At 48.6% G+C, this 13860-nt stretch overlaps 1 protein-coding gene across 1 annotated transcript; it reads right to left on the bottom strand.

Annotated features, from left to right (window-relative positions):
• Positions 1-2263: 2263 nt before the first annotated feature.
• On the bottom strand, positions 2264-13562 carry PIPOX (pipecolic acid and sarcosine oxidase). Its single transcript, XM_054573229.1, has 8 exons — positions 13370-13562; positions 11993-12141; positions 5652-5865; positions 5188-5370; positions 4516-4668; positions 3977-4135; positions 3330-3405; positions 2264-3034 (listed from the first exon to the last, which is right to left on the bottom strand). The coding sequence occupies exons 1-8, from the start codon at positions 13481-13483 to the stop codon at positions 2904-2906; spliced, it is 1179 nt and encodes a 392-aa protein (XP_054429204.1). The 5' UTR covers positions 13484-13562; the 3' UTR covers positions 2264-2903.
• Between the last annotated feature and the right edge of the window lie 298 nt (positions 13563-13860).

The raw sequence follows: 13860 nt of genomic DNA, 5'->3' as shown, positions 1-13860 counted from the left end.
ATCTACTCCCTCCTTCTGTGACCCCACTTCACCCCCAGTAAGAAGTGCTCAGTTCTATCACTTGGCCATTCAGGACCCATTTCCTTTGGGTCTGGGGGCGTGCAGCACCCCTGGAGGTCCTTACCTGCCTTTCTGGCCCGCACATTGCTAGTCTCTTCTTAGCCAATTCCTGTGTCTCTCCACTCTTCCCTGACCTCACCCCTCAGGTGGCATGCACCCATCCTGTACTGCGTGCCCTCGTCCCAGCCTCTCAGTGCGCTGTTTCTAGGGCACACCGGCTCCTTTGTGAAGGGCCTCAGCCAGCTCGGGCAGGGCTTGTCAGCATCCTCCACTTGTCCTTTCTTAGCCTCCTCTAGACATTGGTCTCCTCCTTTAGCTGCCACCAGCAGGCTGAATTAGACTGGATATTTTGGAAGGGAGCTGCAGCTGGCTGGGGGAGGAGGGTGGCAGAGGCAGGGGGAACTGCGGGCCGCCGTGGAATGAGAGGGAGAGGTGCCCAACACCCTTTCTCCCCAACTTTGCCAGCTTGGGAGCTGGCAGGATCTGACACGGATCCCTCACTGCACCTCATTTTTCTCACTCACACACACAATACTTTGCCTTACAACTGATCACATTCTCTTACATTTACCCGGGTACCTGCCTGGCACACTCCCGCTCCTCCAAGTCGGCTCCCTGCTCCCTCCTCGATGATTCTACCCGGACCACCCACTGTGGAAAAGGGCAGTCCCTCCCCGACATCCTCCATCTTCCTCGCCCTGTTCAGTTTTCCCCCAGCACATTTGTCACCTTCTAACATACAATATAATTTACTTATACATATTATTTACATTTCTTCCCCTCAGTGGACCGCGAGTGCCACAAGAGCAGAGATTTCTACCTATTTTGCTCACAGAGGCATTCACAGTGCCTAGGACAGTACCTGACACAGAGCAGAAGCTCAATCAATATTCATGTATTGAATGGATAAATAAATGAATGATCTCACTTAATCCTCGCACACTCCTGTAGAGCTGGTTGGTATTATTCCCTTTTTTAATTGCGGATATATCTCACATAAAATGTACCATTTTAACCATTTTTAAGTGTACGGTTTAGTGTCATTAAGTACATTCACTTAAACTGTGTTTGTGTTTGTGATGTGTTAAGCCGTGATGTTGCAAAAGCATCACCATCCACCTCCAGAAATTTTTGATCTTCCCAGACTGAAACTCTGTGTCCATTAAACACTAATCCTCCATCCTTCCCTCCCCACAGCCTCTGGAGACAACCATGCTACTTCTTGTTTCTGTGAAGACAGTATGTGTCCATTGTGTGTCTGGCTTACTGCACTTAGCGTCATGTCTTCAAAGTGCATCCATGTTGTAGTATTCTGCCCATTTTACAGATATGATGAGGATTATTTTTCCTACTTTACAGAGGATGAGGTTCAGGAGGCCATCCGAGAGCACCTAAAAAGCAGTCTTGTCATAGGATTGATGCAACTGGCTGGCTTTTATAATTCCCTGGAGAAATCAGTGCTAATCCATGAGCCTAGGCCTATATGGCAGCTGAAGAGTAATTTCCTCTGTGTTGTATTCCCTTTGGGAATATTTTTACTCTGGTTCCCATTTCCCACTCTTCCCCACTCACTAACTCCTCCTAACATTTTCACTGCCGCCGCCGCCGTCCTCCCCACCCCCACCCCCACCCACCCGTGCCAGTGTTCCCCTCCCCAGACTACTTGAACTCCTTTCTCTTGGGTCACACTGGCCTGGTCTGGAGATTATCCTGCTTGGGCGCATCAAGCCTTGCTTGAGTCCCTGTTTACACCCCTCTCCCCTCCTCCCACCCTGGGGTAGTTATGAGCCTGCTCCCTTTCAAAGCAATTAGTGCAAGGAGACCAGCCGACTTGGTGCTAATGTCGTTTCATTAAGTGGGAGCAATCCTAATGATAATAAAATGGCACATTTAACATTCAAACACTGAACAGGGTTTCTAAGCGAGTGTGTCTCTCTCTTTCTTTCTGGTATAACAGCTCCATCTTCATAAGGACCTGACAATACACCTTAATGAGAGACTGGGGAACTGAGCATCTTTACAGAACCAGAGGGAGGATGAGAACCAGACAAAGAATCCAGAGAAAAGGGTGCAGTGCACCAGAGGGGTACAGACCCCCAAGGACTCTTGGGGTAGTGTATTCTGTGGGGCTGATTTAGACAATTAAAATCTGTAAAAAATGAGGTCACATAGAAAACAAAGCCCACCACAGACTTTACTGCAATGCTGTTGTTTGTTTATTCAACACATTTTTTAAAATATTTTATTTATTTATTTTTAGAGAGAGGGGAAGAGAGGGAGAGAGAGAGAGAGAGAGAGAAACTTTGACCAGGGGACTGAATCCACCCACAACCCAGGCGTGTGCCCTCACCAGGAATCGAACCAACGACCTTTCGTTTTGTGGGACAACACCCAACCAACTGAGCCACACGGGTCAGGACTATTCAACACACTTTTTTTTTTCAACAAACATTTACAGGCACGATGAACCAGATTTTACCAGAGTTTATAATGGAGGGTGGCTCCGGAGAGTTTTAAGAAAGGAACTTTAAGAACCATAGTCATCTACAAATCATCTTGTTTGCCCTCCTCCCCTGAGCAGCTTTAATCAAATCCATTTCAAATTCATCATATGTCCCAGTAAAGAGAATTTTAACAACTGCTTTGTTCTCCTGTGCCAGTCCTTATGCCCCCTCCTTATACAGACATCCATCTGAAAAGTCGCTGGGGAGCTGACCAGGGAAAGAAAGTAGATTGGATCATCTGGTGTTTACAGGGGACTCAAGAGAGGAAGAGAAAGGGATGAGCTCTCACAGGCACTTTCTTCATCTCAGAAGGAAAAAAGGGAGGCTGCTGGCCGGGGGTTAAAGGTGAGCTTTGCCCAGGCCAGAGAAGCGGCTGATTCGAAAAGGTGTCAAGTCATAAGATGGTGTTAATTTCATGCTTAATTCGTACAGGATCTTGCCTACAACGGGGGCCAGCTTGAATCCATGCCCTAGAGAAAGAGGAGCAGGTTGTCCAGCATCCTCCGAGACAGGGGCCGGGCTCTCTGGGAGTCCCCTCTACAGTCCCCAGACAGAACTAATTCTCCTGGTCGCATCCCAAAGCCAGAAGTTGCCTCTCACAAAGAGCAGTGCCGTTCTTCTCTGCTCTCCCTGCCCAGCCTCTTATATACTCGGTGTCTAGGCATTGGGCCCTACCCGGCCGGCTAAGAGCATGGGAAACACATTGTGCCTGGCACCGACGTAGGCCGGCTTTAGAGCCCTCCATCTCCTCCTGCTAGGACTCACCAGAGAATCCAGCCCCAATGACAACGTTGTCATACTTCGGGTGTCGATCAAGAATGAAGTGCTCATCAGGGGTGTTCTAGAAAGAAACAATCACACCTGTGTCCTTTGAGGTTAGAGGGAAGAGGAAGAACTGCAGGCTCAAAAGGGAGGGGACCAGGCTGGATTTCTTTCCAGAAAGAATGGGAACGAGGCACGTGAATGTTCTCTGTGTGCCAGCGCCCCCCTTGGGTATATCAGTCTTTCTCATTTGTCCATCTGCCTCTCTTCTTACACAGAGCTATGAACACAGTAGGTGCTCAGTTAATGCGCGTAAACTAGCTTAGCCAAGATGCCTCAGGCTCTGGTGACATCTGTCTCTTCTCTTTGTCCCTAAGGCCTGCTCAGCTAGAATATCTTGCCAAAAAATCTTTTAGAGCCCTTCTGGGAAACATAGCAAAGGACTGCCAGCCATAAGCCTAGTTTCCTAATGAAAAGGCATATGAATAACCTCTAATGGGCTCTCTCTGGTGGAGGTGAACCGACCCACCGAAATGAACTCATTTGTTTCAAGTCACATACTATGTCAGGAGTCAAGTAGAGTCGAGCCCGAGCCGCGCCAGGTCAATCTGTCTCCTTCCCCTGCTCCCCAGGGCCGCCCACACCCTTACCGTGTACATGCAGTGCTCCATGATGGCAGGCTTGGGCTCTAGGTCAGGTAAGTGATCTCTGACAAAGCGGCTCAGGATTTGGACGTCTTGGACATCTGAGAATGCTGCGGGGCAGTCCCGTTCCTCGGGATCTGCATTGTTGCCGTGGTGATAGCAGACCTGGCTCCCAATCAGAGCAGTGTGAGCTGCCAGGGCCAACACACCCGCACACCCACCCAGCCCAGGGGACAGGCTTGTACACACAATGCCCCCATCCATCATCCCAGCCTTCCCCAGTCCTGACAGATGCTGCTTGTTGCCAGGCAAGGTTGCCTAGTTGTTCATTCCCTAGTTGTTCATTCGCTAACCCTCTGTTTGCAAAGGAAGGGCTCCCTTTGCTGGGCCTCAGGACGTTGGGCGTCTTGCACTGCAAGCAGCGCATAGTGAAGTAGATGCCTGCTGCTGCGCACCGGGATCTGAGGGAGTCTGCTGAGGGAAGTAGGAGCAGCTGCCCCAATTTTGTGCGCACCCCTACTGCTTTCTCTCTGCCTTTCACTCACCTTCATCAGCCCTGGGTACTCTCCAGAGGGCAGCCCATAGATGTGGTAGGGAGCCGGGCTGAGGCCCAGGCCCAGGAAGCATGGAAAAGCCCGGGACACACCATAGCTTCCGGGAACCTTCTCTCGCCAGTAACACACATTGATCCGCAGGGTCTTAAAGCAGGGAGAGGAAGTGGGAGATGAAGGGGAAAGCCTTGGGACTCTAAAGACAATGAGAACAGTTTCTTCTGGGGTCTTTTAGCCCTTCAATATAAGCCTGATGCCCCACTTAGCTTACCTATCCTTTTTTCATCCAATTCTCATGTCCTTTGCATGTTACATTATATTGTGATGCACAAAAAAATCTCTGAATCTCTTTCTCCAATTCTTAGTCTCCTCCCATAACTGCACCAAGCTTTCTCTTCTTTCTGTCCAATAAATATAAGTCATAAGTAATACCTTATATTTATTGAGTGTTTATGATCGGCCAGACCATCTTCCAAGGACTTTATGCATATCATTTAATTTAACTCTCCTACAGCCCTGTCTCCCATTTTACATATTATAAAACTGAGGCTCAGTGATGTAAACAAATTTGCCCAATGTTGTCTACTGGCAAGTGGCAAATCCAGGACTCGAACGCAAGTTAATCTGGCTCTTAAGCACCCACTTTCAGGCTTCCAGCTCCCTTACCTGGAGAGGCAGCTCAATTCCCAGGGGAAAGAGGAGCTGGTTGGTCCAAGGACCTGCTGTGATGACCAAGCTCTTGGCTTGGTAGCTGTTGGAGGTGGTTTTCACCATGATCGGTAGCCCCGGTTTGATCTCCACCACCTTCTCTCCATCACCCACTTTGCCTCCTAGCTGTCGAATTGCACCCTGAAAGGGCAGGGTCAGGAGAAGGCAAATGGTTATATATGTGGTTCACCCTGGTGGACCAGAGTCCCTCACTTAGGGCAGAAAAGAGAATGCAGGTTCTAGACCTCCTTTCCCATCCTGACAAGGCCTAGCAGGGTATATAAAACAGCCCTGCCCAAAGGTCAAGATGAAAGCCCGCGTGAGAAAGGCTCCCATCCAGCGGGAGGGTTGGGGCAAGGCTGACTGGGACCCAGGATGCCTCGGTCAGGAGCTGCATTGCCCCTAATTCAGCACAAGGTCACCTGGAGGGCTTGGAGGGCCCTGGCCGCATAGAGGACTCCCCCGGACTCGTCCAAGAACCCCACTTCTCCCCTGGCCAACTGAATGTTGGGGAAACGTTGCTTCAGTTCTTCAGATGAAAAATACTGGTGTTTCACCCTCAGCCTAGACAAAGTAGCCTGGAATGTCTTTAATTCTTCATTCTCCTTCATTCCCAGAAGCAGTAATCCAGTCTGCCTGTAATAAAAACAAAAGAAAAGAAAAGAAAAAGAAGACCTCTGTGTGAAGGTCCTATCAGGTCCCTAGACCATTCCCTCCCATTCCCCGCAAGGGCCCCAGCGCCAGGCATCAGGGGCAGTCCTGGTCTCACATTAAAAAAACAGGCAAAGTTATTGTGATTCTGTCACAAGAGTCCCAGTATTATTGAGCTGGTTTCCAGCCCCTTCCCAAGTCTGCCTTTGCCTCTCACTACTTCTAGGTTTGCTTGTCCCCCTATTCTCTCTCTCAGGGTCCACCTGTCCTTGAGGGCAGAGACCCTCAATCCTCTTTATTTCCACACCTCGAGAGTGGCAGGTGTTCAACGGGTTTGATGTGATCTCACCCCTTTCTCTCGTGTCCTGACCCCATTCACTGTCCCCGTCTCTGTTCTTTATCTTCTTCCCCCACCCCTGCTGTTTCTTTTCTCTGTCCCTTTTCTTGACAGATAGTGTTTTGTCCCTTCCCGTGTCTCTGCCTGTCTCTCTGTCCCTTCTCAGAAGCCACCTGTTTTGTGGAAAGGGTCCTGCGTGGGGAGCTCTGGCTCTGGGCCAAGTCCCGGCAGCCCATCTGGGACCCTGCTCTGGTTGCTCACCTTCCAGGCCCTGGGTTCCTCTTCTGTAACGATGTCTGTTGGACTATTGGTGGTTCCACACAAGGGTGGTACTGTCTCCAACCCAGGGGCATGTGGAAATGGCATGGGCCATTTTTTTTTAGCTGTCACAGTGCCTGGGGGGTTGCCACTCATATTGAGTGGGCAGGGACCGGGGATGCTAAACATCTGGTGCTAGGAAGATCCCACCCAAATGCCAATAGCATCTTCATGCAGAAACACAAATAGATGTTCCTTAGGACTCCACCAATTAATTTAGTGACTCTGCAATTTTGTTTCTGCATGTACACCCCTCTGTGCTTCTTGAGGACTAATAGAATTGAAAGCTGTTTCTCTTTAATGCTTTCTGTCTCTCTGTCACAAGAGACCAGAGATCTCTTTTTGTGGAAACTGGCCTAAACAATGGAAGGGTCACGTTGAGTCTTGGAACCATTCCTGTCACCTCTCTCAGTTTCAGCAGCCATAGTGACCAGCATCAGCCTGACACATGCCCCAGGTACTGCATATAAAGCTCGTAATAGCTTATAATGGAGTCTCATGGATATTACATGCTTCCAAATCCCACATTATCTGGTTGGGGGGATTAAAGAGAAGATTGGGAGGGGTTAGGGACACAGCGGGCCCCGGGGCTGGTGTCAGTACACAGAGCCGCGCAGCGTGCCCAATTCATTTGCCATGGCGTCCGCCTACCCAGCATTCACCACTGGTGAGAAAGCAATGAGCAAGCACCTATCTGCCTCTTCAAAGCTCAGCAGAAGGGTGCTAGAGAAATCCCCACTAGCCAGCAGACAGTCTTTTTCCTGTGGCCCCCAAAAAGGAGTTCAGATTGATTCTCAGTTAATAAAAAATTGCCTAGGAAACTTCTTGGTCAACAGGATAATTAAGTTGCTCAAGTGTGTTTCTTGAACTGTTTTTACCTGATGGAATTGTAGCTGGGTAGAATTCTGGGAAAAACCACACCTCAGCAGTCAGATCCCTGGCCTGGAAACAGAGCAGCATAGCCTAAGCCTGTCTGCAATGCATCAGGCTTGATCTTTCCTGTGCTCTGAGATTTTGTTCCTTTCCCTTTCTCCCTCCTCTCCTTCCTCCTTTCCTGTCTTCCTTCCCTCCTTCTCTCCTTCCCTCCTTAAAATAAGAGCCCTTCTTACACGAATGTACTATACAGGGAAAATGAACTCATGCCAAGACATCGGGCCAATCTGTTGAATTATGAAATGCTGAGTGACGTTCTCATTCCCAAGCCGTCCTGCGGTGGGTGAAGCAGGAGCTCCCCGTCCTGAGGGGTAATCAGCGAGTGGATGCTGCCCGTGAATGTGATTGTGCCGATCGTAATCATTTTGCTCCAGCTCTCTGCCCCTGTGGCATTTATTTCTTAGCCCAGATATTGATCTAACAGTGGGAAATTTTCAATCTGAATTTGTGATGCTGGACCCTCCCCTAGTCCGAAGATGCGTTTGGGAAATTCTCATTTTCCGTGGATCACAGCTGAGCTATTTGGCCTGAGGGAAACCGTGCATTGCTGGAGAAATGCCTTGGATTGGAGAGGGATTTTTGACCATTATGAGCAAATCAGAAATAAATGTAAAACACTGCCTGGAAATGCAAAGGCCTGTCATTATGGGAGATAGGTGAGAGGCTCCTGTGGGAAATGCTTAGAGAATTGGAAATCAGTCAATCAAAACCAGGATCGGAGAATGGGTCTTTGCCCCCAGTATGAAGATAGATGACTTCCATGGGCGGATTGAAAATCATTTAAGTGCTTATTTTCTTAATGGCTTTTCCTAGATCCCAATAAGCAGACTGCTCATTCTGCATCAATTTCTTACCCCCATGCTCTGGGGCTCCCTCTCCTCCTTTTCTGCTCAGACCTAGGCTACAAAATTTGGAGAGGCATCGCAAGAAAAAGAAATGCCCAGGAAATGACTGGTTGGGGCCGGCCTAGAAAGAAGGCACCTTGCAAATGAGGTCGGGGAGTCAGAAAACCCTGAAAGGACGCAGCTCCCGCCTCCCCACATGTCCTCAGCTGAGTGCAAAGCATTTGGTATGAACTGTGCCTTCCTCCCACCCCTAGCTGGATCCAGCACTAGGAAGAGGTAATCAAAGAGCCCTCCCAAGGGTCTTGTTGACTCTAAGGCCCCACTAAAGCCACCGACATGATGTAAGGAGTTGGTGATTAGGGATTTCCCACAGTTACTATGGCAGAATAGGAGGCAAGACGGAGTGGTGAGGAATTAGGAGGGGCAGACATCTCTCCCTACATCTGCCATCCCCTATCCCAGGCTCTAGCTTTTCCCTCTCTGGGTTAAAAGTGCCAGGCGAGCCAACTCTGAGTCACCTTGAGGAAGGGATTGGAGGAGGGACTGGGTAATGGCTGCTGTCTTTGTTGGTTTTGGAGGAGCTCCTGGCGTTTCATCTTGCGCTCAGTGGGCCGAGGTGGAATTGGTTAACAAAGACTGCTCCAGGGAGGGGATGTGGCTGACAAGCCAGACACTTCCCCGACACAGGAAGCAGCAGCTGCGGAGGGGGCCACCAGGTTCTGCCAGCAGCTGTACTGCCTACGGCTGTGATCTTGTCTGATATTGTCAGCTAAGCAGGGGCAGCCCAGGTCAGGAGCTAGATAGTAGGGCTCAAAGGGAAAAGGCGAGGCAGGAAAAAGAGGGGACACAGAGCTGGGATTTGCTGTTTCTATTAACGTCCTGGCTGTACACATCACAAAAGACTCAGACCTTGTGATCTGACACATGTGTCACAGTCTGTTCCCAGAAAGTATGCAAATACCCTGAGCTCGGCCATGTTTAGTAGGCCGCTGTCACGGGAAGCAGCAGAGGGGAATGAGAAGAATTGGATGGCCACCTTACCTATCAACTCCTGAAGGTATTATTTTTTTTAAAAATCATCATCAAATAGCATTAAGTAAATACATTCATGCCTATCAGTTAGATTATGATATTGTGTTAGTTCTTCCAGAAGAACCTAGGAGAATAAGAATACAAAGATGATGGATCATTTAGGAAATCAAAATTAAGAACAAAAGCTAAAGGAATTGGAATGGGAAGAATCTATTCTGTGTCCCTACCAAGTAAAAGAACCAAATCAATTAGTGTGCCTGAGTAAATTCAGTTAGCCATAAAGGAAATAATAATAATAATAATATAAAAAAACAGCTCGCACTCTATACGACTTTTAAGGTTTTTCAAAGTATATTTACTTTACCCTCCTTTTTTCATAATTGAGGCTGTGAGGCATCAGAATGGTCTTTTAAGACAGGCTATAATGTGTTCTTGTCTTTAAATGTACATTAACAATGTCCTGATCAGGGATGATTTAGCAATGAACTTGTTTGGAGACAGAGGGTAGACAAAGTAACCACTCTGTGGTATCTACTAAACCAGGGGGCCAGCAAACTATGACCCAGGGACCAAATCAGTCTGACACTTGTTCTTGTCTGCTGCACAAGCCAAGATGTATTTTATATTTTAAAATGGTTGACAAAAAGCAAAAAGAGAACATTTCATGACATGAAAGTTATATGAAATCTCCATGTCCATAAAAAAAATTTTATTGGAATACAGCTATGCTCATTTGTTTATATATTATCTGCAGCTGCTTTCACATTGTAGTGATAGGACTGAGTGGCAAAACTGAATGTTTGCAACAGACCAAATGGCCTGCAAAACCTGAAATACTTACTATGTGGCCATTTACAGAAAAAGGTTGCCAAGCCCTGCTCTAGACTATAGGAATTCTGTGATTTGCACTAATGGGTTAAGGCCCTGACTACTCTGTACCAATCCTTCCAATGAGATTTCAGTGAGAGTTCATTAAGTTAATATGTATTGAGTACACTGAGAACAGATTTACTTTCTTGCTATAGGCACTACATATGTGATGATGATGATGATGATGATGATGATGATGATTTGTCTAAGCCCTTTACATACTTATCCTCACAACAGCCCCGTGTAATAAATATTATTACTCCTACTTTACAGATGGAAAAAACTGAGCCTCAAAGACATTAAACAAGTTGCTCCAAACCACACAGCTAAATGTGTCAGAGTGTATTGTAAAGCCAGGGCTGCCTGCTTCCGAAGTCCTGTCCTCCTGCAAAGAAGATTATAAGAATATGAGAATCTCCTGCCCAATGGTGCCTTTCCCTCTCTCCCTTTCCAGCAGGCTTTCCTCTTGATATTCTTGGTTGCTGCATCCCGTCTGTCTCTTCCTGCCCTTCTTCCTCCCTCGCTCAATTGAGATAGGATGTTGCTGACCCAGAACAGGTGGAAGGAACTGCTTCTTATGGAAAGGTGCTAGGCACCGTGCCAAGTATTTGATAAACGTCTCATTTAATCCTCACAAAATCCTGTGAGGAGAAAAAAAGAGAGCGAGAGAGACACAGAGAGGTACAGAAAGTTTTCCAAAGTCACACAGCCAGTAAGAGGTAGAGCACAAAGGCAAATTCACACCTGTGTGACTCCATAATCACCTTCCATATGAAAGATTCTAGGCATTCTTCTAACATCTTTTTTAGTTGCCTCCTGTCTGCTAGGAAGCAGTGTGCCCTCCAAAGCCCCTGCAGTTCTTTTAGCACAAGATACTCAGCAATATTCACAGATGGCTGACAGAGAGGGGTCCCTTGGCTAGGCCACCCCTCAGCAAGACACGCTTCTTTATTTGGGTGCTGGGTGCATTAGCCGCCTCTGGAATAAATCTGTAATTAGCTGCCCTAGCTGTATTTGCATAATGGATTTCACTTTGTTCTTAAGTTAATGGTGTTTTTGCAACAGAACAGTAACCTCTTGGTTCCTGGCCATTAAAATAACTGCCACCCTGTAGGGTAGAGCTGAAGTTTTGTAGAAAGTTCAGTTAAGAGCCACAGAGAAGGTGCGAAGGGGAGGTGGGGTAAGTGGCTAAAGTTCTCTTTGCATCACAGGTTGTTTGCTTTCTCCCCCAGGAGCGTTTGAAAGGTCAGTGAGGAGGGGGCCTTAAGGGTCAGAGAGAGCCATGGGCGCAACAGGGAAAGAGCTGCAGGCTCACTCCCTGGCAAGCAACAGGGTCTCAGGAGCATCCCTATTTGTTCCTATGGGAGGAGGTATTCAGAGAAAATGAAATGGATTTACAGGGGTCACTCTGGGAGTTGGGAGCTGCACCCAGCAGGAAAAGTTATGATGCTAGCAGACATAGAAAGAATCGAGACAGCAGCCTCCTTTTCTGTGACAGTCTCTGCCCTAAAAGGATCTCAGATGGCTTCGAAGAGGTAGAGATATAACCTCTGCTGGCTCTGAGCGCACGGTCTGAACTCGGTCCTGGGACTCAGAGCCTGGCAGGAGCCAGCTGGTGATCATGACAGTGAATAGAATGCTTGCACGTGCCTGGCACTTCCCTAGGCCCTGTCTCCCTCCATGCACTTCACGTGTTCATGGCATTGCCCCCTCACGTACTAGAATCACCTCCAGGTGCCAGGCCCCAGGATTTAAGGAATTCCCCCCCAACCACAACCTATGTAATTGGGTTCCGGTTTCGTGCTCCAGCTGGGCCCACATCTGGTAGCACTCGTCCATCATCTGGGTGTAAAAGTCTTCAGCATAGGCCTTTCGGATTATCCGGCTCTGCCCGTGGGAGCTTCCTCGGGAGTGTGGTAGAAAGAACTGGAAGTGGAGAGCAAGAAAGGCAACTGAGGCTGGCACCCCTCGCACTGCCTGGCCCGCCTTTAGGAGCCAGCTCATCGAGTCAACCAGGAGCTGTCGCCCAGGAGCACTGACCCCACGTTGCTCCTTCCGTTCTCCCTTTGTGACCAAGCTCCTGATAGGATGGAAGTTCTTCAGCAGCACTAACCCCGCTTCCTTTTTTGCTAACATCATTCACACCCCAAAGTCCCTCTGTTAGTTTGTCCTCAGTCACCCTGCTGCCACCCCATCCCACATAGACTCATAGAAACGCAGAGTTAGACAGGATCTTTGAGATCATTCTAGTCTAGCCCCTCATTTTATGGACAGGAAACTGACGCTGATCATTTTCCTGTGGCTTTAACTCACTTGGGACAAGGAAACCACTTGGGATTTAGCAAAAGGTGTTGAGTTACCTGCAAGGTTAAACCAAGAATCCCTCAGGCTTTGAGAAAACTGATAACAAAATCAAAAAGGGTCCTAACCAATGCAGCTCATTACCAAGTAGAATAAACTGAAGCCTAAAGAGCTTTAGGCAGAATGGGAGGGCAGAGCTCTTTGGAAGATGGGCTGGGTGGGCAAGTCCTGGGAAAGACCCTGTAGATATACACAGGCCCACCCACACGGTCACTGTAGGCAGCACCGCGCAGGGTCACCTTTTCTATAAGGAAAAATAAGACCAAAGTTCCATTTCCTGTGTATCAAACAAGCAGGCTGCTATTATCTGAGGGTGGTGGGGGAAAAAACAAAGCCTCTGCTGGGTTCCGGGGTAAGAGGCCAGGGATATGCAGGGAAGAATCCTACCTCTGAAGCCTTTGCCTCTAGACCAAATTGTCTTCATTTAAGGTTACCCAGAGCAGAACTGATTCTTTTCCTAGGTCGGATCAACCATTTTGACACAGAAGGAAGAGAGTGGGTGGCAAGAAGGAAGAGAACACGGCCTGGAACACTTCTTGACTGGGGGCAGGAACTGGGGCGGGTGGGGGTGGGCAGTAAGAGGAGGAAATGCACCCAGAAACCTCTTAGGGAAGGTGGAACTTTCTTTACATTGTCATGAAACACATCAGGCAGCTACGCTACACACTGCACAGAATTTGTGATGATTTGGTCCTTTGGCCTGACCCCATAGCCTGCTAGTTCTGGAAACCTCTCTCTAGGGGAGGAGACAGGGACAGCCCCTAAGGCCTGGAGTGCAGAGGGGACACAGTACCTGCTCCAGCAGAAGAACCCTCTTCCCGTGTTTGGCCAGGTGATATGCAGTGAAGCAGCCTTGGATGCCTGCCCCGATCACAATGGCATCACAGAGATCTTTCGGAGCAGCCATGATGCCCACCTAGTCCTATAGTCACAGAACCCACACACAAAGGAGAAGATGAGCAAAGCGGGGCTCTGGGCCTAAGGAGGAGGAGTGGGGCAAAGTGCAGCCTGGCCGGCAATCCCACAGTCCCCTGGGGCCGTGTCCTTCTCCCTTCCCCCAAAGCCTGGCGCGGGGCTCAGCCTCACTTCCCCTGCAGAGCAGGGCTGGGTAGGCCGATTCTGTGAGGTTTAGCCCAGCTCAGCTGCCAGCCTCACCCTTGCATCCCTTTAGCTTTCTATTCTTGGCTCAATTATTGTCATGCAAATGGGTTCTTTCCTTTGCCACCTTCCTGTCTCATTATGATCTTTGTCTCTGGGACCTCAGCCCCGGAATTTCAATGCCTC

This window comes from Pteronotus mesoamericanus, unplaced genomic scaffold (genome assembly GCF_021234165.1).
Source record: "Pteronotus mesoamericanus isolate MK-2021 breed Mesoamerican mustached bat unplaced genomic scaffold, CSHL_Meso_final contig_246, whole genome shotgun sequence".
NCBI classification, from domain to species: Eukaryota; Metazoa; Chordata; class Mammalia; order Chiroptera; family Mormoopidae; genus Pteronotus; species Pteronotus mesoamericanus.
This window is presented reverse-complemented; position numbering and strand designations above follow the sequence as displayed.